Source organism: Homarus americanus, unplaced genomic scaffold (assembly GCF_018991925.1).
Source record: "Homarus americanus isolate GMGI-L3 unplaced genomic scaffold, GMGI_Hamer_2.0 scaffold32583, whole genome shotgun sequence".
In the NCBI taxonomy this organism is placed as follows: domain Eukaryota; kingdom Metazoa; phylum Arthropoda; class Malacostraca; order Decapoda; family Nephropidae; genus Homarus; species Homarus americanus.
Window position 1 is genome coordinate 20,551,228 of NW_024713129.1, and position 26,057 is coordinate 20,577,284.

General features: G+C 41.4%; 1 protein-coding gene across 2 annotated transcripts in view; it reads left to right on the forward strand.

Annotated features, from left to right (window-relative positions):
* LOC121869111 (damage-control phosphatase ARMT1-like) overlaps positions 1-26,057 on the forward strand; it is a 62,162-nt gene that overhangs the window by 7,777 nt on the left and 28,328 nt on the right. Inside the window, exons 2-4 of one of the 2 annotated variants that reach the window (XM_042370306.1) lie at positions 3,886-3,991; positions 15,405-15,522; positions 23,996-24,131. In XM_042370306.1, the coding sequence (XP_042226240.1) occupies positions 3,886-3,991; positions 15,405-15,522; positions 23,996-24,131 (360 nt within the window). Of the gene's footprint in view, positions 1-3,885; positions 3,992-15,404; positions 15,523-23,982; positions 24,132-26,057 lie in introns of those variants that run through there. The other variant, XM_042370309.1, reaches the window with a different exon arrangement.

Sequence of the window (26,057 nt, forward strand, 5' to 3'; positions counted from 1 at the left end):
TCTCGGGTGGTGGGGGTCCCGCGAAAGCCATTGTGAGTTGTGAGGGGAATAGCGGGCACAAGAGAGAACTGTATACGCGGACTGAGAACAATGAGACAGGCCCGGCTAGGTCAGCGACTTCTACCCTCTGGTGGCAGGGCACGTCATGTTACATTAGACCAATCACAGCTAGCGGCGGAGGGAGTGCGTGGGTGGTAAGGATGCGTGGCCCAATCACAGTCCGATACGTCATATGACATCAGCGATAACGTAAGAGCGACCTAATGTGCACCACTCACCACGCTGCTTCCCGCATATGGTCAAGAATGGACCTCGTGGGTAAAAAATGGCACGGCGGTCTGGACCTCTCCAGCTGCTCGCCTCGTAAATGACTAAATTTACCGCGTAATTAAAGCATTTTCATTCTGGCAAGGCACCGTGTAAATGACCAAACGCGTAAACAAAAGCCGCGTAAATGCAGACTATACTGTATATGTTTTAAGTAACGTTATTTAATGTTAATAAATGGAACAACAGAAGTAGCTAACCACTAATGGCAAAGAAAAAAAGAAGAGATGGATTGGGAATGCCAGCATATACGTGCGCATTTAAGGATACCGCATCATTTATCTTTTTAAGAATATATACAGTGATCCCTCGGTTAACGAGTGCCTCGGTTAATGAAATTTCGGTTAACGAATTGCCTTCCATAAGATTCTTAACATCAGTTAACGAGCATTCCCTCGATTAACGAATTCCTTACGAGCGCCCCTCAACATGTTTTTGCTTGCACACTAGCAGTCATATTAGTCCGCCAATACAGTAATTAGTTCTAGGGCTTAAATTCCTCACTATTTTAGTAAATATCAAGAAGTTTGTACTATTCAATAATTTTAAAAGTCTTATATTAAAATTTTTAGTCATTTTAACATTTATTTAACATAATTTTAGTACTGTACAGGGAAACTAGTTTTTAGCACGCCAAACAGCCTGTCAACACACCATACAGGCGTTAGTCTCTGTGTCTTTTCACTGGAGGTAACATCTTGCTTCAGACTCTCTTCAACATAAATGCTTTTTTTCTGTTTCCAGTCAAATTATTGGTCATTTTAAAATTTATTTTACATAATGACAATATATAATGCAGTGCAGTGTTGATTTAAAGAAAATAATCTTGAATTACACCAAGTGAACTAAAATTTTATGGGTGAAATGGTGCCATGGGGTGACTTCTCTTCCACCCCAATGCCTTCTCTTCTCCCTTTTCCTCCACCCCCATTCTCATTCCTATCATCATCATCATCCAGGAGCCTTCTACATACACACCTCAAAGTAAGTGTACTTTACTACCTCTTTTGTTGACTTTAGGCAATTTTCGGTGAGCTGGAACCAATTACCCAAAAACCCATTGAAACAATGGTTTCGGTTAACGAATTTTTCGGTTAACGAGCAACCTTCTAGAACGAATTGTGCTCGTTAACCGAGGGACCACTGTACAAAAGATTCATTATTGTTTATAATTGAATATGTATTTGATTGAATTAATCTTTATAGTATACATGTGAAATGAACAATGCAATTCATTAATAATATGTAGAATATTATAACACACACGACAAGACGGCATTGTTTTCGTGAGTGGCGATTGTTCTACATAAGAAACTGAAGAAAATAAGACCCTGGTTGTTAGCTGTAGTGAACTTAATTTTAAAGAATTGAATACCTGTATGTATGTTATAAGTAATGTTATTTAATGTTAATAAATGGAACACTAGAAGTAGCTAACCACTAATGGTAAAGAAATAAAGCGAGACGATTGGGAACGCCAACGTATGAACAGTAAGTGCGTACGTGTGAAAACATATCGTCATTTCTCTACATATGAATATGAAAGCAACACTTATTTACTGTTCATATATGTTTTAAATAATATTTTTGGATGTAAAACAAAAATTCTACTCACCAATGGTGGTACAGTCTAAAACATAAGGACCGCCAATGAATATTGTGCGAGTTTTTACTCAGATGGCGAAGTCATCAGGTTCAACTCTGGCTGAAGCTGTAGCTTTCCATAAAGCTGTTGCTGAAACTGTCACTGAACCTGAAGTTGATGTTGAAGCTGCTTATGATGCTGAATTTGATGGTGTAGCTGAAGTTGATGGTTTTGGCCTTCGAATAATAAAGCTGTTGCAAGAACCTTGCACAGCTGCTTTCTTTTCTCATTATACATCTTTATGTAGAGGTCATTTGCATTTATTTAGATTTTAATGCTTTGTTCTGTTAATGGATCCACTTCAGAAAATATGTTCATTACTTGCTACATATAATATCCACAGACCTCTCACCTTTTTCATATCGTTTTAACACATCTAGTTTCTCGGCTAAGCTTATACATCTTCTATTAGCTTTTGAAACAACACTATCATCACTTGCTCTCTTGCTCATGTTGAATGGGGATGCAAAAATGCTGTAAGAATCTTGAGAAAGTTTTTCTTCCTGTTCCATATGTGTGAAAACAAAGGTCCCGCCAAGCTCCGACTGTTGCTTACCACTCATTAGCCAAGCAGCTTCTTTCTGCAAGGCGCTCTTCATTTTTTTACAGTAATTTTATTTTTTTATAATACATATCGGGATTTAGTTATTATTTATATGAAAATGTAATTTTATTTAATTTTTATTATATTTTGGTCGTAAATATGAATGAATTAAGGACGTAAATTGAATTGGGTCCTAAATTAACTAGGGTCTTAAATATGAAAAGTTGTTGGTCGAACCGTTGTTATTGGAGGCTTTACTGTATATTGTATTTACATGCACAAAATCATATGTTTTCCCCTACAAAACCACTTTGAAATCACTTTCAATAATTGCATAACGAAACATACTAAAAAAAAAATTCCACAAAATATCCTTGTAAAATAAGGGTGCGTCTTATGCGATGGTGCGTCCTATATGCTGGTAAATGCGGTAATTTTTCCCCTATGTTATGTGTTTCAATATGTTAATTTTTTTATTATCCTGGTAGTTTTCTGGAACCTAACTGCCACGATTATCGAGGGTACTGATTTCAGAATACAGTATCTCCTAACATCAAGTGCACAGGGCTTCAAAATGCCCATGATATTGGTCGGGGGGGAGGGGGGGGTGGGGTGGGGGGCTTACAGTGCCCCCCAAAACCCCCCAGCTTGGTGGGCTGTCTGTGCTCACCATGTTCCACCACCCACAACTTCTTGGACTCCCACATTTTGATATTTCTTGAGCCGCCCCTGTTAGGGAGCCAGGCAAGAGATTTTTCATGACGTGCCTGACACAAGCTAATGTGTTGAGGTAAATACCAGGACAGGAATTTGTCAGGCGCTTCATGACCCCACCTCGCTGCACATGCTTAACCAGGCAGGTCATCAGTGTACCAGTTACTGGCAATTTAAATCTACATTAAACCGCCAACCTACCTCCCATCAGTCGGTCAATGTGTCATTATTTCAAAGGAACCACCAAGCTGATAGGCTGTAGAAATGAGGTGACAGGAGCTATGACCTCATATGACAAGTGTTACTGCCACTGACACCAGATTATATAGGGGGGGGGGGGTGATAGTGTAGAAATTCACAGTTGCCGACTCCACCTCCCTACACACCCTGCAGGCATGAGGTGAGGTGACAGGAGTTATTACATTACATAAGGGTGATCTGTGAGTTGATACCTGTAATAAATTTGAATGTTTTAAGAGGTTTATTTAATTTTTCCAATAAAAAACTCTGGGCAAGTAAATTTTCTCCAAAAAATTCTTTGGGCAAGTGAAAATACTACAGGCAAGTATACAGTGAATTTCAAATCTAATACATAATCTGCACAACCTGTGTGAAGGTATATTTCAACATGCAGTAACTGTAACTCATTTTTCAGGAGTTTTGCCTACCTGACAGTGAAGGATCGGCTACCTATCATCCTTACTCGTGTGATTGATTATCTGTACAGAGAGAAGGTCTTAATTGGTGACAAATATGGAGAGGTAAGAATCTTGGTTTAGAGTGAAATATGTGTTAAGGTTTTGAAATATGCTGTACCTTATATCTGCAGTATTGAATATATCAGTAAACCCTTGAGAACTTGGCATTCGATTTCATATAATTTGGCACGTATATTGTCTCGGAATTTATTATAAAATAACTCGGAAATGCTGAGTTATATGAAATTATGTGGGAAAATCTCAGCCTGTTTGGCCGCGCAGGTAACACTCACCGCACTACACTCCACATTTGGTCAGTCTGGTGTTTGTTATTGTTGTGGTGCACTTCGCTCTGGCTCACTCCCCCCCAGTACATGGAGGATGCTGTAGCACCCCAATATTTTGGGTATAGCAAAACCTTGATAACTCAGAATGCATGAGGTTCTGGCCTTGCCGAACTATCCCAAATTCCGACTTAACAAGGCACTCCCCCCTTACAAAAATACAACAATAAAAACCTATCAGCCCATATACGTATAGTGTACATGTATTTACTAATTTTCCGAAAGTAACAATTACCAGCACAGCAGGTGAAGAATGAAGCATTCAGGGATGTGATTTCTCCATTTTTTTTCGGTTTTCTGTTTTTTACCATCTTTTTAAGCCTCCATGTGAATCGCGTAGATCCGCTGATAATTTTTTTGGGAGGGGTGGTAGGAGCATGACGAGAGATATGTATGACAGTAAATAACAATAATTGACCCTCTAGGGTCGATGGGTCTGCCATGCGAGGAAGATGAGCCAGTATGCTGAGTATAGTGGCTGCACTCTACATGTTCATGCATTACATCATATTATACTCTATTTCTCATTGGCTGAGTATTGCTTGTTTTGCATTCCATTCTTCAATTCTTAAGTATTTCATTGACCAAAGATCAATGACGTTATACAATGCCACTACTAGAAGCAATATAATATGCCCTTCCATCCTATCCACTTGATCCACCCTCCCCGTCAGGGGCTAAACATTTTTCAATGTAACTAAGTTTCTATAATCATTTTACACTTTCTGATGATCAAAATTTATTCTATAACCCATGCTATATCTCACAGTTGTATAAGCAACTCAGTAGGGCCGTGGTCTGTGTCTCCCCAGGAGGCCGGGGGCTCATGCAGGGGTTTGTACTGGCCAGGAGACTCTAGGCTGTCAGGGGCATGTGTGTTCCCCAGGAGGTCAGGGGCCAGGGGTGCGTGTGCTTGTCCCACAGGAGGCCTAGGGGCTGTAGGCAAGTGTGTCCCCCAGGAGGTCAGGGCTGTTGGGTATGTGTTTGTCCCACAGGAGATCAGGGGCTGTAGGGGCAGCAAACCCCCAGAGGTCAGGGGTCAGGGCAGTGTGTTTGTCCCACAGGAGGTCAGGGGCTGCAGGGCAAGTGTGTTCCCAGGAGGCCAGGCTGCAGGGGCATGTGTTCCCAGAGGTCAGCTGGCAGCAAACAGTTCCACAGGAGGTCAGGCTGTAGGGGCAAGTGTGCCTCCAGGAGGCCATTGGGCAGTGTGTGTTTGTCCCACAAGAGATCAGGCTGTAGGGCAAGTGTGCTCTAGGAGACAGGGCTGTTGGGCATGTGTTTGTCCCACAGGAGATCCAGGGCCAGGGCATGTGGTGTCCCCAGGAGGCCAGGGGGCTGCTGGGTATGTGTTTGCCCCACAGAGAGACCAGGGCGTAGGGGCATGTGTGGTCTCCCCAGGAGGTCAGGGCTGTTGGGCATGTGTTTAGTCCCACAGGAGGTCAGGGGCTGTAGGCATGTGTGTCCCCAGGAGGTCAGGGCTGTTGGGTATGTGTTTGTCCCATGGAGGTCAGGGCTGTAGGGCAAGTGTGTCTTGATCTGGGGCTGTTGGGTGTGTTTGTCCCACAGGAGACTGTGGCCAGTAGGGCAAGTGTGTCTCAGGAGGCCGGGCCAGCTGGGCAAGGTGTTTGTCCCACAGGAGGTCAGGGCTGGGGCATGTGTCTCTGTGAGGTCAGGCTGTTGGGCAGTGTTTGAACCCAGGAGGTCAGGGCTGTAGAGTGTGTGTGCCCCCAGAGGTTGGGGGGTGTAGGGGCGTGTCTCCCAGGAGGTCAGGCTGGCATGCGTGTTTGTCCCACAGAGAGATCAGGGGCTAGGCATGTGTGTCTCCCAGACAATGTCAGGGGTTGTTGGGCATGTTTGTCTCCACAGGAGGTCAGGCCAGGAAGGGTGTGTCTCCCAGGAGGTCAGGGCTGTTTATGTGTTTGTCCCACAGGAGATCAGGGGTAGGGCATGTGTGTCTCAGGAAGCCAGTGCTTGTCCCACAGGAGATCGGGGCCAGGGGCAAGTGTGTTCCCAGAGGTCAGGGCTGTTGGGCATGTGTGTTTGTACAGGAGACTTCAGGGCCAGAAAGGGCGGTGTCCCCAGAGGTCAGGCCAGCAGGCGTGTTTGTCCTGCACAGGAGGTCAGGGGCTGAAAGGGCGTGTCTCCCAGAGGTCAGGGCTGCTGGGTATGTGTTTGTCCCACAGGAGGTCAGGGGCTGTAGGGGCAAGTGTGTTCCCCTGTCAGGGCGTTGGGTATGTGTTTGTCCCACAGCCCAGGGGCTGTAGAGTGTGTGTGGCCCCCCAGGAGGCTGGGGGCTAGGGCAAGTGTGTCTCCATGTGGAGGTCAGGGCTGTTGAGGTCAGGTGTTTGTCCCCACAGGAGGCTGGGGGCTGTAGGGGCATGTGTGCCTCAGGAGGTCAGGGGCTGTTGGGTATGTGTTTGTCCCACAGGAGGTCAGGGCTGTCAGGGGTTGCCAGCATGTGTTTGTCTCCACAGGAGGTCAGGGATGTAGGGGCAAGTGTGTTTCCAGGAGGTCATTGTAGGGGCTGTTGGGTGGCGTGCTGCTTCATCCCACAGGAGGTCAGGGGCTGTAGGGTGTGTGTTCCCCAGGAGGTCAGGGTGTAGGGCAAGTGTGTTCCCCAGGAGGTCAGGGCTGCTGGGTATGTGTTTGTTGGCTGTAGGGGTGTGTTCCCAGGAGGTCAGGGTGTTGGGTATGTGTTTGTCCCACAGGAGGTCAGGGGCTAGGGCAAGTGTGTGTCCCCAGGAGGTCAGGGGGGTGTAGGGCATGTGAGTGTCCTGAAGGAGGTCAGGGCTTTACGCATGTATGTGTGTCCTACAGGAGGTCAGGGGCTGTGGGTATGTGTGTGTGTCTCCCAGGAGGTCAGGGCTGTAGGGCATGGAATGTCCTGAAGGAGGCAGGGGCTGTAGGCATGTATGTGTGTCCCAGGAGGTCAGGCTATAGGGGCATGTGTGTGTGTCCCCAGGAGGTCAGTGCTGTAGGGCATGTGAGTGTCCTGAAGGAGGTCAGGCTGTGGGCATGTGTGTGTGTCTCCCAGGAGGTCAGGGCATGTGTGTGTGGTGTCCTCAGGAGGTCAGTGCTGGGAAGTGGGAGGTCAGGCTGAAGGGCATGTGTGTGTGCCCCAGGAGGTCAGGGCTGTAGAGCATGTGTGTGACCCCAGGAGGTCAGGGCTGTAGGGCATGTGTGTGGCCCCCAGGAGGTCAGGGCTGTAGGGCATGTGTGTGTTCCAGGAGGTCAGGGCTGTAGGGCATGTGGAGTGTCCTGAGGGAGGTCAGGGCTGTAGGGCATGTGTGTGTGGCCCCCAGGAGGTCAGGGCTGTAGGCATGTGTGTGCCCCCAGGAGGTCAGGGCTGTAGGGCATGTGAGTGTCCTGAAGGAGGTCAGGGGCTGAAGGGCAGGTGTGTGTGTCCCAGGAGGTCAGGGGCTGTAGGGCATGTGTGCCCAGGAGGTCAGGGCGGGAGGTCAGGGCTGAAGGGCAGGGTGTGTGTCCCCAGGAGGTGAGGGCTGTAGGGCATGTGTGAGTCCTGACGGAGGTCAGGCTGAAGGGCAGGTGTGTATGTCTCCCAGGAGGTCAGGGCATGTGTGTATCCTGACGGAGGTCAGGGCTGTAGGGCATGCATGTGTCCCCCAAAAGGTCAGGCTGTAGGGCATGTGTGTGTGTCCCCAGGAGGTCAGGGCTGTAGGGTATGCATGTGTCCCCCAAAAGGTCAGGGCTGTAGGGCATGTGTGTGTGTCCCAGGAGGTCAGGGCTGTAGGGCATGCATGTGCAGAGGTCAGGGCTGTAGGGCTCAGGTGGTCAGGACTGTAGGGTATGCATGTGTCCTGGGTCAGGGCTGTAGGGCATGTGTGTGTGTCTCCCAGGAGGTCAGGCCAGGCCATGTGTCCCCCAAAAGGTCAGGGCTGTAGGGCATGTGTGTGTGTTCCCCAGGAGGTCATGTAGGGTGGCATGTGTCCCCAGGAGGTCAGGGCAGGGCATGCTGAGGTGGTCACTGTGGTGTGTTCCCCAAAAGGTCAGGTTGTAGGGCATGTGTGTGTGTGTCCCAGAGGTCAGGGCTGTAGGGCATGTGTGTGTCCCCAGGAGGTCAGGGCTGTAGGCATGTGTGTGTCAGGAGGGGCTGTAGGGCATGTGTGTGTGTCTCCCCAGGAGGTCAGGGCTGTAGGGCATGTGTGTGTCCCCCAGGAGGTCAGGGCTGTAGGGCATGTGTGTGTGTGTCCCCAGGAGGTCAGGGCTGTAGGGCATGTGTGTGTCCCCAGGAGGTCAGGGCTGTAGGGGCATGTGTGTGTGTCCCCAGAGGTCAGGGCTGTAGGGCATGTGTGTGTGTCCCCCAGGGCTGTAGGGCATGTGTGTGTGTCCCCAGGAGGTCAGGGCTGTAGGGCATGTGTGTGTGTGTCCCCAGAGGTCAGGCATGTGTGTGTAGGAGGTCAGGGCATGTGTGTGGTCAGGGCTGTAGGGCATGTGTGTGTCCCCAGGAGGTCAGGGCATAGGCTGTGTCCCCAGGGTGTGCATGTGTCCCCCAGGGCTGTAGGGCATGTGTGTGTCCCCAGGAGGTGTGTGTCCCCAGGAGGTCAGGGGCTGTAGGGTATGTGTGCCCCAGGAGGTCAGGACTGTTTGCATGTGTCCCCCTAGGGCATGTGTGTGTCCCCAGGAGGTTAGGGCTGTAGGGCATGTGTGTGTGTCCCCAGGAGGTGTGGGGCTGTAGGGCAGGTCAGGGCTGTGGGGCATGTGTGTGTCCCCAGAAGGTCAGGGCTGTAGGGCATGTGTGTGTGTCCCCAGGAGGTCAGGGGCTGTAGGGCATGTGTGTGTGTCCCCAGAGGTCAGGGCTGTAGGCATGTGTGTGTGTCCCCAGGAGGTCAGGGCTGTAGGGCATGTGTGTGTCCCAGAGGTCAGGGCTGTAGGGCATGTGTGTGTGTCCCCAGGAGGTCAGGGCTGTAGGGCATGTGTGTGTCCCCAGGTCAGGCTGTAGGGCATGTGTGTGTGTCCCCAGGAGGTCAGGGCTGTAGGGCATGTGTGTGTTCCCCAGGAGGTCAGGGGCTGTAGGGCATGTGTGTGTCCCCAGAGGTCAGGCTGTAGGGCATGTGTGTGTGTGTCCCCAGGAGGTCAGGGGCTGTAGGGCATGTGTGTGTGTCCCCAGGAGGTCAGGGCTGTAGGGCATGTGTGTGTGTCCCCCAGGAGGTCAGGGCTGTAGGGCATGTGTGTCCCCCCCAGGAGATGAGGGCTGTAGGGCATGTGTGTGTCCCCCAGGAGGTCAGGGCTGTAGGGCATGTGTGTGTGTCCCCCAGAAGGTCAGGGCTGTAGGGCATGTGTGTGTCCCCCAGGAAGTCAGGCTGTAGGGCATGTATGTTTGTGTCCCCCAGGAGGGGGACCCTATGATGTGTAGGAACATAAAACTCTCTAGCAGTAGGTATAGAAGAATATTAAAGCAGAAGAGGTTGTAGCATGAAGAAAATAAAAGATAATTTTTGGTAAAGAAACAGTTAGAATCAAAGAAAACAGAGTGTGAGGAAATGGCTCAAAATTCAAGGAAGAGCAGAGAGGCCTTCCAGCAACAAAAACAGAAGTGTTTACTCTCCCTGAAAAAACTAGCTGATGCAATTAAAACTAAGAATAAAACAAAGCCACATGAATTAATATTACATGGAAGAGAACACTAGATATTTTGTTTGTATATATCATGGAACATGTTTATTTTTCTTATTTTAGTACTACATATGCTATTGAAATCCCAGTAGCTGGTGCATTAGAGATAAATCCCTTTGGTAAGTACTGTATTAAATTTTCAATTCTCAACAATACAGTGCAAATAAAAAGTTTACCTTTCAGTTTACCTTTCAGTTTATCTTTAAGTTTAGTCACAACTAAAATTTGTAAAGGAATTATTAAGACTATACAGTCAGTTCTGCTATAACGCGATAGTTGTGTTCTTGTAAAACAGCGTGTTATAGAAATTCGCGCAATAGAAATAACAGGGCTTATAGAGAAAATAGGGTTAGGTGCAGATTACTCAAAATCGAAAAAAATTTAGTAGTTAGCCTAACACAAAGGATAGCACAGTCTAAATAAATGTTACATTCATATCTTATAATGAAATCATACAGTAAATGTAACACTTTACCTTGAAAAAATATGAATATAACTTGATGGGGGACAAGGGTGATTTTGAGGTTGATAACATCGAGCTTCTCTTCAAGTGTTATAGCCTTTCTTTTACGATCATCACCGGGAATGCGATCACCAGAACGCTTCTTGGAGATATTCTTCTTTACCATATTCACAGTTAATACCACAAAATTGGAGAAATACTAAGCAAAAATCGCGTTACAGCAAACAAGCGTTCGTGTTTTACAAATATCGTTCCTCTATTCATAAATCGCGTTATAGCAGAACTCACTGTATGCATGAACATTATTGTTGCAATAAACATATGGTTTGCTTTTGGGTACTGTATATTTTAACTATTAGGCACTCACGAAATGAGAAACAATGTGAGAAATTAAGTTAAAATATGGCAAAAACTTCCCGGGTAGGTTTTTCCCTGGACCCCCCAGCTACTTTTTTTTTTTTCAAGACCCCAGTCACATCCTTGAGCACTGTAGTTGGCAAGAGGCATGGAAGGTAATGCAGGGGAATGGTAGGTGATGCATGGGAATAGTAAGTGATGCATGGGAATAGTAAGTGATGCATGGGAATAGTAAGTGATGCAGGTGATGGAAGGGAATTGCTATAAGTCTGCACGGAAAGTTAGTTCGTCTGCTGAAAAATATGCATATTTACAGTTATGTTATATAAATAAAGTCAACTAACACTTACCACTTCAATTAATACTTTGTAATGTTCCCTTTGCTCTTCAGGCAGTCCTTTAAGGTTTTGCAAGAGGTCAGGTGGCAGGTTAGCCCAGATATCCTTGATAGCTGCCTCTAGCTTCGGGATTGATGATGTGTCAGCGTTGCGCAGACGACGCTTAACAATGGACCAAAAATTTTCTATTGGGTTGAGATCTGGGCTACTGCCAGGCCAGTCATTAACGAAAGGTACCTCAGTCTTTGAGCCACTGTATGACACTTTTAGCAGTGTGGCATGGGGCACCGTCCTGCATGAAAAGGCTTGCCTTAGCTTTATCAAATGATTCAGGTAAGAAATCACTGAGCAGCTAAAGATAGTTGTATTGATTCATCATCTGGTTCTTAGGGAGGATTACTAGTTCACCAACACCATAATACGTAAAGGAAGCCTAAACCATAAGCGAGGCAGGGTGCTTAACAGTCTTCACTGTGTACTGTGGGAGATGTGCATCCGAGTGAGGCGGGCGGTATACCCTCCCTCCACCACTGCCAGTCACAGAAAACGTTGCCTCATCTGACCACAAAACACTCCTCCATGACTCTAAATCCCACACTCCATATTTCTTGTAGAATTTCACTCTATTTTCTTTCTGTCGCTTTGTCAGTAGAGGTTTATGACGGGCACGGAAGCTGTTAAATCCAAGGTCTTCATGTAAGGATTGCCGAACACTGCGTAAGATGTGGCTGAGAAGACGGGGGTTTCTCTCTTGCTGTGAGGGCGGGATTGGACTTAACTTGGTGTGAAATAACCTTAAGTGTCCGTGGAGACAATAATTTAGGCCTACAGTAGGCTCTCACCAATAACATTTAATAGGTGCCTGAAAAACACCGTTATTCGCGAAAACGTTATTTGTGTGACATTAAAATACATGTAAAAACGGTTTATTGGTGCTGCCGCCACAAGAATTTCACCCATTTTTTCCCCTTGAAGCCCTCCTAATACTTTTTGTTAGCTGAAATAAAAAGAATTGCTATTCAATCATCAAAATAAAGAGTTTGAGTAATATAACACTTAGTTTTTGAGGTGCTTGGTGTGATGATTGTTCCGTATCTGAGGGCCGCTAACACTTGCACTGTCTTTCATTCTACAAGCTAACCATTTCACAAGAAAATGCTCTGTTATCACTAACAATCTGTTTCTATCGCCTTTATCATTCATAGCTCGCCTCGCATTTCCATCACTACCGAAATATTTTTAGCCAGCACAGTACTCTTCTTGGTCTCCTCTAAGTTCCTCTTAATATTTCGCACTATAGACTCAGGACAGTTCAATTTCCTCACTTTAAAAGTTCCCAGTCATTCAGGTGGCAAATCACTCCCTCCACCACCTACCCTAGCCCCCACAGGCAAAAATGCGGAAGCCATTATTGATCACCGACCCTAACAACCACTAGTTATAGTGGCGAAAATCTCACACGTGGGCGCAGCGCTGTATTCCACTGAGCGTGTGTGACAATGAGAGTGAGGCGGAGTGGACAACTACGTCATCAACGTGGCGGCAACCAAATGCTATCATTGATGCGCTCGGACACTTCCCGAAAAATTTCCGTTATTCAAGAGAATCCAGACGTTATTATCGAAAATGGTTATCTATTGTAACTTACCAATATTGTCGAAAACGTTATTGTGGAAGTCGTTATTGGCGAGAGCCTACTGTACCAGACTTGGGTAGGGTAGCCGGCAACACATCCTCTCCAAGCTCATGGTAACGCTTCACAAGTTTCTGCACAATATGCAACCCCACACCAGTCTGAGCGGAAATATCTCTCATTTCATGGTTTGCTTTGTACAATGCAATCACTGGTGTAATGTCGTCTCGTGTAGTAACCCTCCTGGACTTCTCTGATGGCCACTATGTCAGGGTAATGCAACGTAAACGAGGCAAAAAATGGCCACGTGGCATGCAGACCCGCAGAGTTAATCTTCCCCTCGCGATTGCCAGAGGCGCACTGAGAGGAAGCCGTGACATGTGCTCAATTGCCAAGTGACACCACTTGCCAACCAACCAAGCATTCTAACATCTCGCATCCCTCAGCCTTCACAACATGAGAACTTATTTACGCATTAACTTTGTTCGTCGGCCCTATTGTGACCAAACTTTCCGCGCAGACTGTAAACAGTAAACAGTGCTTCTCTTATTTATACTACAGTACTATAATTTGGTCATTTATGCAAAATAAAGATTAAATTTTAACAAAAATAAATGTTTTCTCTTTGTATAATTCAAGTTTGAGTATGTGAATACATGTAACTTATATCACTAAGGGTATTATAGTTCACCCGAGTAAAACTATTTTCTTTGTTACAGAGCAAAAGAGTAAAAATTAAGATACTCTAATGTGGCTTAGAAATAAAGAAATTATAATATACTGTAAAACTATAAAAGAAGAAAAATGAAGATCATAGTTGTGTGTGTGTGTGGGAGGTAAACAAATGTGAAGACAGTGAGCTGTGCTGCGTGGCTGACTAACCCGCCTCCCTCCCTCTCATGTGACGTCATGGCAGACACACACACGCACACTCATATCTCAGTCAGCTGGTTGACTGCCTCGCTGAACTGTGGCATCACTTAGATGATGGTTTGAGTGTGGAAGGAGGTATTTTTTGTACATAAAAATGTGCTATTGTATTTTATGATATGCTCTGTATCAATTTTACTGTTTATCATCTCAATTTTTGTTTAAAAGGTGGTTATAGCGCTACTGGTGTCAGACACATGAATTGACTTCAAGTGGCTTTTGGATTGTTGGACTAAACAAGAATTTTTACCAAAGGGGACAAAGATGGGATACCTGGAATATTCAGATAAGTTAGAATTCGGATAAAATGAATTGCACTGTAAGTTAAATAAAGTCTATAAAATTGGATTTACCGTAATAGTGGAGACATTCTGCATACGATACAGGGGCTGGCTTGACATGAATGGGGGAGGTTGTTGGGTGTTAATGGGCTAGTACCGCAGGAGCCAAATTTTACCGGGAAGTACTGAATATTAATTCTGGTGCCCTAGATACTCTGTGGTGCAATGTATAGTACAGTGAACCCTCACTTTACGCGGTCAATTGAACCCATGGAGGCCCGCGTAAAGCGAGAAACGCGTAAAGTGAACAACATAACATATGGGATTAAATGAAATAGAGACCGGCTGACCCCCAAACTCCACTTTTTCCTACACAATACCTATGTTCTAGTAAAAATAACATCTTAATTTTATGATGGTACATGCACACAATTAATACTTAAGAGAAATAGAGAAATACAGTCGCCAAGTTAATGTCCATTCAAATAATGGACTCAACTCCCTCCCCCTCTTCTCACACTCCTGGCTCTTCCCTCTGAGAAATGTTTGGGGGAAAAACCACTAGATTTTAAGGTATAGTAATAAATAATACCTCAAACTAAAGTTAGGATAATATAATTGACATTGCTGGATTCCTTGTAAGACCAGGAATATTTTGAATATAAATGTCATATATTTTGCACAAAAGATAACATATTTACTCAGAGTAAACAAAATACTTAGAGTAGATCTAAAATTTGTATGTCTAATGCAAAATCTATGATGTTTATATTCAAAATGATCACCAAATTGTAAGAATTCCAGCAATGTAAATTATATTCTGGCCGGGTAATTTGTATGAATTTTATGAGCTAAAACAAATATCTTCAGTTTATAAAAAAAAAATATTTTCTTCACACACTATCTGTCAATCAAAGTACCCCACCTTGCCTCCCCCCACTTCCAACCGCGCCAGATGGTCGGTCAGTCCCTCCCTCCCTACCAGAGAAATGTGTGGGAGAAACCAGAATACTTACCTTTTTAGTAATAAATAATACCTCAGACTAAAGTTAGGATAATATAATTGACATTGCTGGATTCCTTGCAAGACCAGGAATATTTTGAATATACACTTCATATATTTTGCACAAAAGATAACATATTTGCTCTGAGTAAACAAAATACTTGCATTAGATCTAAAATTTGTATGTCTAATGCAAAATCTATGATGCTTATATTCAAAATGATCATCAAATTGTAAGAATTCCAGCAATGTAAATTATATTCTGGCCGGATAATTTGTATGAATTTTATGAGCTGGATAAAAAAATTATACTTCACCCGCGTATATGAGTAGATGCACCGCGTAAAGTGGGAATTCCGGTTCTGGCAGGGTACCGCGTAAATGTAGAAACGCGTAAAGTGAAACCGCGAGGGTTCACTGTACTTTACTTGCAAAGATAATTTTCATTGAAGTAAATTTTTTGTAATACCAAACTAATAAAGATTTCTTTTAGGGTGGGAAAGAAGGTTGTAAGGAAGTCGTAGGCCGCCTCTCTCAACTAAAAAATGAAATTCAGACGAATAAACCTTTGCTACTTCTCCAAACTCACCCAGATCCATCCAGTCTGTTTGGTAAGATAGATTTCCTAATTACATACTGTACTGTATTTCTGTATATGTATTTGCCATTATTCCAGTATGAGTGGTAATGTGGATGGTGCTGCTTCTTATCATATAAACATGTGATCAACTCAGAAAGTGGAGGATATCATTTTATGTTATTTCAATGCGCTGATGCAAACCAAAACTACAAGTTCAAGTATACATATACAGTACTGTAAGCACACATCCAATGGTGTTAAAATGATTACAGCACATGAGCACATCTCAGACTCATTGTATGTTATTACTGGTACAATATACACTGCAGTATTATAAACTCACAAGTTTGCACATCTTTGGGACAGAGCATTTAGCAAGCATGTGAATTTTGTAAACTAAAGTGTGACTTACAAGATGGGGCAATGCACCTGTAGGACCATGAACTCATATCTAAGGTACTGTACATACAATATTTATGTTTGGACCCAAAACACAAATGACGTACTGTACATAAAAGGTACCTGTACCACAGACCTTAAGAGCCCAAGTTATACATAAAAACAAAGTTAGAAATGAAAGAGAAGCACATAGCTTGGTAGGGGTGGGCCAAGACAAATACAGCTCCTCCCCGACTTACCACCTACTCGACTTACGACCACCCGCATTTACGACCTGCCTCAGTCGTACCAAAATTTTGTCCAATTACGTATTTTCGAGTCCCCATGACAGTGTACTGACAAAGTTTTTGTTTGTAATTCACTTTAAAATGGCTGGCAAGCTTAAAAGTGTGTGTTTTGTGATGCTGAGAAGAAAAGAGACACCCATTTTAAATTTTCTATGTATTATTTAAGCATTTTCGACTTACGACCATTTCAACTTACGACTTGGATTTGGGTTTCTAACCCCGTCGTAAGTCGGGGAAGAGCTGTACTATATTGTACAGTATACTGTACAACTAAGTTCCAGCATGAGGTAGAATGGGAACAAAAAAGAAGAACATAAACCCTAGCTAAAGCACTGCTGCCAGTAAAAAACAAAGATAAAATGTAAAGCTGATTGGTGTTTGGCTTAACTTTCATCTCTTACTTTTTAAATTCTCTGACTCATGCCTCAGCCTTTCACACTATTCAGTAAACTTCAAGCAGTGACCCATTTAATCTAACTTTGCCTATTCTAAATTTAATTGCCATAAAAGGAGGATGAGATTATGTATGTTGGTGATGTGTGTGTGAGTTGGTGGCTTAGGTGACATGGGAGTCAGACATTCTCCATTGCATTGCATTCTGTTTCATTAAATTTGGTTTGGAAAATAAAGTACCTCTTTTTGGCTCATAAGTTTATGTACTGTATCATCAAGTTAAATTTTGCTCAGAAGGTGGCAGCTGCACAAAAAATGTAAAAAAAAAATTTAAAAATTCTGCTTTTTTAAATCTTCTGCTGTTGCTGTGTTAACTGTCTTATCAAGTGCCTAGAGTGTTTATCATTTGATGTGTTTTTAGTTTTTCATTTTATTAATTTTCTTGGTTATCTGGTGCAAATATGTTTGATATGTTTGTTTCCTCTTACTCACAAAATGTGGTAATTGCATAGTTGTGGCACATCAGCTGCTGCCACTGTTGTCTCATCCCTCAATCATGGCTTAGTGGCTGGATGGAACAGAAGTACAGGACCTGTACTGTATTCTCTGCCGCTGCTTCACACTGGGCATTTTTATTTATTTATTTCATTTTGTAGAGTATTTATTTTATTTTTATTTTATTTTATTTTATTTTTTTCTCTTCTCACCACTTATCAGCTTACTAGCCATTCGGGTGGTTGGTCTATCCAATATTAGTACAGGAGGAATCTGGAGTATGGGAAATCTGTGTTACAGTATTTGGCACGGTCACACTGAATAACACCCTTCTCACATGTGTCCGAGCCAAGCAGGACTTGAGTCCCTTGACACATTGGTGAGAGATACATATACAGTATTACCGCTGTTTTCAATGGTAGATTTTAGCAGTGTATGCTCTCCCCAAAATGTATTGGCCCCTTTTCTCATCGATACAATGTGTCGCAAGGGACCAATATTTCCGATCACTAATTGTGATTCCTGCATTATATTGGTAGGTCTGCCTTCCAAGTATTTTTGAGGTTGCCAGTTATTATTTCTGACAGTTGTTGTAGGTAATTATGGTGAATCACTGTGCTCCATCTTTAGTAGATTAATATAATGATATTAATGTAGCGAAAATATATCAACAGCAGTCAAATAGCGGGTGTTTTCTGCTGGAAATCCAGGACCAACACTAGTATCTGAGACTCATTGGAAAACACAGCTTGCGCCTACAGACATGGAGAAATGTCACTTTCCGAATAACAGTACAGTGATATCCCCATTAGCCGGAACAATTGGTGCAAAGCACTTCCGGGAATGAGAGATTTCCAGGTAACGAGACGCCTCCCTCAAAGCCGGAAAAAATCCCTCATCCCTGGAATTTTCCGGGTAACGGAAAAATGTTCTTGGAAGTTCCTGAAATTGCTCATTACATCATCTCTCGAACCCGGAAAAATATCCCCCATCCCCAGAATTTCCCAGGTATCGGGGAAATTTTCTCTGAATTTTTCGGAAAATGTGCCCCTCGAAAAATCGTTCCCAAAGCCGGAATTTTCTGAGAAATTTCGAATTTGGGAAAGATTTTCCGAGAAAATTTCAATTCCAGCTATCGGAGAGTTCCGGGTTTGAGGGATTTCAGCTAACGGAGATATTGATGTACTGTATAGCTATAAATCAATGTTTGTTAGCTATCTCCTTGTTGCTTAGGCCTATGTCATGAAGGGCGATGATACTGCCACGTGTTGCCTGTAATGTCTCTATAGTTACTGTCAGTCCCATTGGAGGACTTGACAACATCGTCTCGTAGTGTGTACCAAATAATGTTCCGTTGCCAGCATGAATCATGAGATTATACGTTATATAGTGGTCCCTCGGTTAACGAACACAATTCGTTCCAGAAGGTCATTCGTTAACCGAAACCATTGTTTCAATGGGATTTTGGGTAATTGGTTCCAGCTCACCGAAAATTACTTACAAACTAAAAATAAATGCAGTAAAGTACACTTACTTTAAGGTGTGCATGTAGAAGGCTCCTGGTTGATGATGATGATGATTGGAATTAGAAGTGGGGGTGGAGGAGAAGGGAGAAGAGAAGGAAGTGGGGGTGGAAGAGAAATCACCCCATGCTTCATGCCGCCATTTCACCCATAAAATTTTAAGTTCACTTGGTGTAATTCAAGATTATTTTCCTTAAATCAACACTGCACTGCACTATATATTGTCAATATGTAAAATATATTTCAGAATGACCAATAATTGTACTGTAAAAATGTAAAAATAGTTTATGTTCAAGAGAGTCTCAAGCAAGATGTTACCTCCACTGAGCAGAGACACAAACTGACGCCTGCTGGGTGAGTCAAGTGGCTGTTTGGCGCGCTAAAAACTAGTTTCCTGTACTTCAATTATGTTCAATAATTGTTAAAATGACTGAAAATTTTAATATAAAACTTTTAAAATTATTGAATAGTACAACCTTCTTGATATTTACTCAAAGGAGAACGAATTTAAGCCCTTGAACCGATTGCTGTATTGGCGGACTAATATTCAGCTGGTGAGCAAGCGAAAACATGCTGAGAAGAATTTGTAAGGAATTCATTAACCGAATTTTTTTCGTTAACCGAATAGAATATTCTTATGGAAGGTAATTCGTTAACCGAAATTTCGTTAACCGAGGCGTTCGTTAACCGAGGGACCACTGTACAGTCCTTAAATAATTTAAGACATGTATCTGGTGTGGGTTACGTATGCTGGGGAAGGAGGTACAGTGAGATGTTGTGAACTTCCCTCTGCCGTTAAGCCATTATTTACGTCTGCAAATTTGCTGTAAGTTTATGATTGTGATAATTTGGCTTGTTTTTAATTATTTTATTATGAGTAATATTATTAGTAAAAATTTTTGTGCTGAGTGGAGTACTGCTCGTCCCAGACTACTTAGCTAGGCACCTCCGCTTACGGCGCTCGGCCTCCCATCCGTAATACGGGCACATTAGACGCAGGGTAACTTGGGATACATTGAAAAAACATAAAAAAATGCCTCTTATACAGCGACAAATACGGTACTTTAAACAATAAGACACATTATCTCTAGAGGATTTCTGTCGCAAAACATTTTTCGATCACATAGGAAAATACAGGTCATAGGTTAGGTTAGGTTAGGTTATGAGTTATATTATAAGTTATAAGATTAGCTTAACATACACCAGTAAAAATTGGGGGGGGGTAGTAACTCAAAACTAGTGATTTCTGTTAGAAATGAAGGTCAAAATCGTTCATAACACATCGCAAACCATCAGAAAGAACATAAGTCTGCATATCTAAGTACAGGGATGACCAAAACTTAAAATTTACATAATAGCCTATGGCTTATCTCGAATCTAAACATCCAAACAATTATGGTAGTTTAAAGTACAATTTTACCCTTTAATTAATATAAATGATGATATATCCCAATACATTCTCAAGTCCAGACAATGTCATTACTTTTAACTTGACTCGTATCTCCATCTAGTACTGATATACTCTGTAAATGCACTGGAAAAAAAGAGAAAGTCTACCAGGTAAGAATACATGACAGCTGAGCTGGTGTGAACATGGGCGTTTTTTATGTCCAAAAGCTGCTCTTCGTGGCACATTACTTCACTAATGAAATATCCATGACATAGGCCATAATAAAAAAACCACCCTTAAAACTTACCTGAACATGGCATTTGGGGTCTGAAGAGGCCATCCTTTGTACTACCTCCGACTGCAGTGGTGAGTTTGTTGGAGAACGTCTTCTGCGGGGAAACTGGTGATGTCATTGCAAATGGCGGCTCTGTTTCTAGAGGAATAAACTTATCTCGACTATTATAGCAGAACTTTAAACTTTTTTACAAATTAAATATACCGTATCACTCTACGAACGTGGCAGAGTGCATTTCTTGTGTTTACTCAGAACCGACAACTCATCCATTCCTAGATACTTTTCTTTATCTACAGTGTTAAGTAAAGTGTTATTAACAGATTAGTTGTGATTAGGGTTGTTGTATCCTACGTGTAGGGTCTTGCATTTAGTTATGTTAAAGAGCATTTGCCAGTCTTGAAACCTTTTGAATAACCCTGCAGATCATCTGTATTGTTGCAACATCATCTTCACTTGCTACTTTCTCAAATATCTTGGTGTTGCCTGCAAACTTGACAATGTGGCTCGATATACAATATTTTCTTGTGTCATTTATGTAGGTCACAAACAGTGGGTCAAAGGGTAGGGCCTTGTGGGACTCCACTGAGAACCTTTTCCCATTCAGAATGTGTGTCATTTATTACCACTGTCTGTTGCCTGTCTTCAGCCAGTTGTTAATCCACTTCAAAATCTTGCCAGTGATACCATGAGCTTGGATTTTAGAGGCTATCATGTACATGGGACTTAGTCAAACACCTTGGAGAAATCCATATACAGTACAACACATCTGTTACTGTTTCAAGGAACGTAATTTTGCCAGACACAATTTTCTTTCCATGAAACCATGTTCTGATGCTTTGATAAGACTGTACTGGTTCAGGTGTTGGATGATGTCATCCCTTAGAATTTTCTTAAAGAGTTTGCATATATGGAATGTTAGGCTGATATGCTTGTAGTTTTCTGCTGCACTTTTTCTACCCTTCTGTATACTGGGGTGACATTGGCTGATTTCTAGTCGCTATTTGCTTGTCCTTGATCTAAGGATTTCCAGAATAAGAGTCTTAGTGAAGTGTAAATCTTGTATGTCACCTCGTCTATCACCTTAGTCTGTACTTTGTCCGCTCCAGGGGCTTTGAATTCTTTCAAGTTGACTTCATTCCTTTTGATGATATCTCCTGTAATTGCTTTTTCTCAATTTATTTTCTACCCCTGAGGTATACATTCTCTTAGATACTGACATGTTATCCAATGTCTGTTGTGTGAATACTGATGCAAAGTACAGTATTCAATTAAAGTAACAGCTCTATGTCTGTCATCTTCCAGGTCCATGTTGTTTTTGTTCTTTAGAGGGCCGAGAGTATCCTTGGTTTTAATTGTACTCCTGGCATGTGCATTAAAGGATTTGGGATCTTTCTTAACATTTCGTGTTAATATCATCTCGAAATGCTGTTTGGCTAATCTGATTTCCTGATTTAAGGCTTTTTTGTAAACTACATGATCTGCAGGATGCCCTGTACTTTGGTATTTCTTTCACATTTGGTGTTTTCTTTTGCAAGCTTTCCTAGATATGTGTTTCAGCCACCTGGTCTTGTTTCTTCCTTGCTTTATGGGGGTATACATTCCTCTACTGTTCTCAAGGATTTCCATGAAGTCTTGCTTTGATTCATTTATGTCTGCCTCTTTTCTAATGATTTTCTCACAGGTAATTCTTTGTAATTTAATTGTCTCTCATGAGCTAGTAATCCCTTTGTTGAAGTCATAGTTTTATTCCTCATTTACCTTCTCTCAACTATCAAAGATTATATTCCATCTTACTATGTAGTGGTTGCTTATCGGAGTTAGTCTCTACCCGACGTGGACCTCGTCCTTAGTCGTGAAGTCTAAATCTATAATATTAAAATATTATATCCTCTTGTGGATTACACATGTTGTGTGAGGAATGAGTCTTGACTGAGATCAAGGAATTCTTCTCCCTTGACTTGTGTGGTTAGATTCACTCAGTCTAATGTTTCATGATTAAATCTCTCAAGATGAGGGCTTGTGCTATGGATGCTGTCCGGATGACTCTACAGAGATCTACTATTTCCTCCTCTGAGGCTGAGTCACCCATATAGGACACACCTAATGTCAGCTTGCTTTTGTTTTCAGCTATTAAATCACACTAAATAAACTCGAATGATCCCATTTTTTTAGCTCGTCATTAATCAGGTGTTTTTTGACATACAGTAGTACTGTACACCACTACCACATGTGGCCCTGTCTTTTCTGAACGGGGAGTAAATAAAATTCTCCTCTGACTAGCTAATTCCAATGAGGTCTGGTTGAGGGAGAATATAACACACAAGCTTCTCAATAAATCATCCACCACCACAACTTACAGGGTATATAATTCTTTTACGTATTATTGAAGTAATTAAATGTTTCTTGTTTAAAGAGATAAAAGTGGTAATAATGGTTGTAGATGCATGTGTTGGCCGGCTCATGTGTAGTGGTTGTGGTGGTGGTTGGTGGTCAGTTGATGAAAGGTTTGAGGTGGAGATTATGCATAAACGTTTCCTCTGTACAGTATTAAATTTATCAGGTAATTTTTGTCCATCTTTATCCCTTAATGTGCAGCCGTGTACGGTACTGTATATGTCATCACTCACCCCAAATGTAAAAATTAAAAAATTTAATAAATTCAATACCTTTTCATGATTTACAAACATTTAAAATAAATAATAAAATGGCAAAAGGACAGAATGGAATGTGACAGGAAAAAATAATTTGTTCACCTTCCCAGCTGTCTGGATTTTTTATTTATTTGTTCTTTTTTTTTATTTTTTTTTATTTATTTTTTTTTTTTTTCTCCTTTCTTTCTTAGCACCATTCATATGTTATCCCCAACATGCAAGGGGAGAGTGGAGTGTAAAGTGATAGCTGGCATGGTGTGGTGACTCATCACATGCTTACTATGTGATAACTTATTTACTGTACAGTATTTACTTCACTAAATTACTTATTTACAAACCTTTACTGACTTACTTTATACCTCTACTGGTATACCACATATTTCAAACAGTTTATTAAAAAAAAATAAGTACCTGTATGTTCTCATTCTAACTTACTTAGTTACAGTGTAATGTGTAGTGTAGTGTAGTGTAGTGTAGTGTAGTGTAGTGTAGTGTAGTGTAGTGTGTTGTGTAGCCAGTGAATGGAGGCAAAGTGCTAGTTTCTGTCAAATTTACCGCCAGATATTCAAGTGTGCACAAACATTAAAAAGACAACTGTGAAATTGTGCTGTTTATATATGTTGGCCACAGACACCATTATAAACGTTTACATACGTTGGCCTCATGCTAGGGGTTAAGTGTTTTGGTAGTGTGAATTCAGCATATTTTTCATTTTGCCTTTTATTATTCAATATATTATACATTTATTAAATATTATTGTCTCATTACTTGTTAATGTATTAATTATATTTACCATTATGTGTGTCAAATTTGTATCCAAAGAAATCCATAATGTTACTGACATTAGGCTAAGTGTAGCTTAGGCCTATATACCATAAATTATTGACCTTCTATTTAATGAGAATTTCCATCATTTAGCATGACACTGGTCCCAATATTGCCAGCCAAGAGGGTCACCTGTACTTGACAGTTTAATTAGAGGGAGTTGGAACAGTGTGTAATTCTATACCTATTAATTATCATGGGATGGTTTTGATATAACTTAATTTCTATTGTAGGTTGTCTTTACAGATGACACTGATTTGTGGAACCGACAGTTTGAGAAGTACATAAGTGTTTATGGGATGCCACCCAAATGGTTCACTGCTCCTTGGTTATATGTGGAATGCTACATGTATGCACGCATCCATGAAGCCTTCTACCTTTGGTAAAGTTACAGTACTCTTTGAAAGTGTTGTGATATAAGGAATATATTTTATGTAAGAAATATGACTTGTATCAATTGATTGTTGAGACTAAAATAATTTTAAACCAGTGTTTCAAGTCCATTAGAATGCTCAGTAATGCAATGTTGGTTCACCAAAATGACCCAGCTGAGCACGGACGCATCCCTTCTGTTTGAATTTCAAGCAAACACAATAATATTGCTGTCACATCTGTTGTTTCTCTGGTCTTTAAATTAATTAGTTTATAGTACTTTGTTTCATTCAACAAACTGTTTTATAAGAAGACGCAATGCAGCTGAGTTTGTTGATTTATGGTGTTTGTTCAGATTTTTGTACCATCTCATTATAAAAACAGTTTTATAAATTGTAACTGTATATCTGGCCAGAGCCCCTTCACTATTCTGTTCGCTCAGTTTATTCACAGACCATTCATCTATACAGTACCAGGAGACCAAACATTAATGGCTGGGACTAATTTTTAGTTAGTTTACCCTTTACTTAAACTATCACCCTCAAAGGGAGAGTAGAAGCCAAAGTTTTTCCCTCTACAGGTTGACAACCCTTTATCCGAAATTCCAAAAACCGAAAAGCTCTAAAAACCAAGTTTTTTTTTGTGGGGCCTTTTTTTTTTTCTTTTTTTTTTTTTCTTTTTCTTAACAGGGATTAGCCCACCCGGGCATAGATCACTGACCCACATCAGGGCCTGGGGGGCGAAAATGTAATAGTAATAATAATTATAATAATAATAATTATTCATAGTAAATAAAAATTTTAATAAAAATACACCAAAATAAAATAATAATGATAACAATAATAAAAATAATAATAATAATAATAATAATAATAATAATAATAATAATAATAATAATAATAAAATATAATAATAAAATTAATAATAATAACAATAATACTGTAATAATAAAATAATAATAATAATAATAATACAGTTGACCCTCGTTAATTCGGACTAATAGGGGGAAAGGGTGTCCGTTTTAGCTGATTGTCCGAATTAATCGATTTAGGGGTTAATATTGCATTATATTTCAAAGTCATTGTTTTCGTCACAATTTTATCCCGCTTTCCACTGTAATACGTATGTAATTTCAGCAAAAATATTACATTTCCTTGAATGTATTATATCAAGCACAGTATGAATAGAATATCATTGTAATATAACAGTATTTTAACCGAAAACTATTAAAAAAACGAGTAACATCTCAAGAACAGAAGCTTAGGTAAAGTCTTTTGTTTTCGTCATGTATTTTATCCTATTTTACATTGAAATACATCACGTTTCAGCAAACTACTATTTATTTCCTAGAATATATTCATTCAGGCGCAGTTTAGGTAAAATATACGTGTGATGTAACAGTTTTTTTACTGAAAACGATTCGAAAAACACGTACCCTCTAGCCCTGTTCAAGGAGAGGACTAGGAGAAGCTGTTTGGTGCTGCAGACGATGACAAGGAAAATGATTTGGATGGATTTTAATGAAAATATTCAGAAATATGGTGTCGTAGTATTTATTCAAATCAATTAGGATAGAATATTATTGTAATACAACAGTTTTTTAACTGAAAAACAATCGAAAAGCGATTACGGTAACATCTTTTGAATGAAAGAAAGCGAAAGTCATTGTTTTCGTCACGATTTTATCCCACTTTCCACTGTAATACGTACGTCACTTCAGCAAAAATATTACATTTCCGTGAATGCATTATATCAAGCACAGTATGAATAGAATATCATTGTAATATAACAGTATTTTAACCAAAAACTATTAAAAAAACGAGTAACTTCTCTTGAACATCGGAAGGTTAGGTAAAATCTTTTGTTTTCGTCATGTATTTTATCCTATTTTACATTAAAATACATCACGTTTCAGCAAAACTACTATTTATTTCCG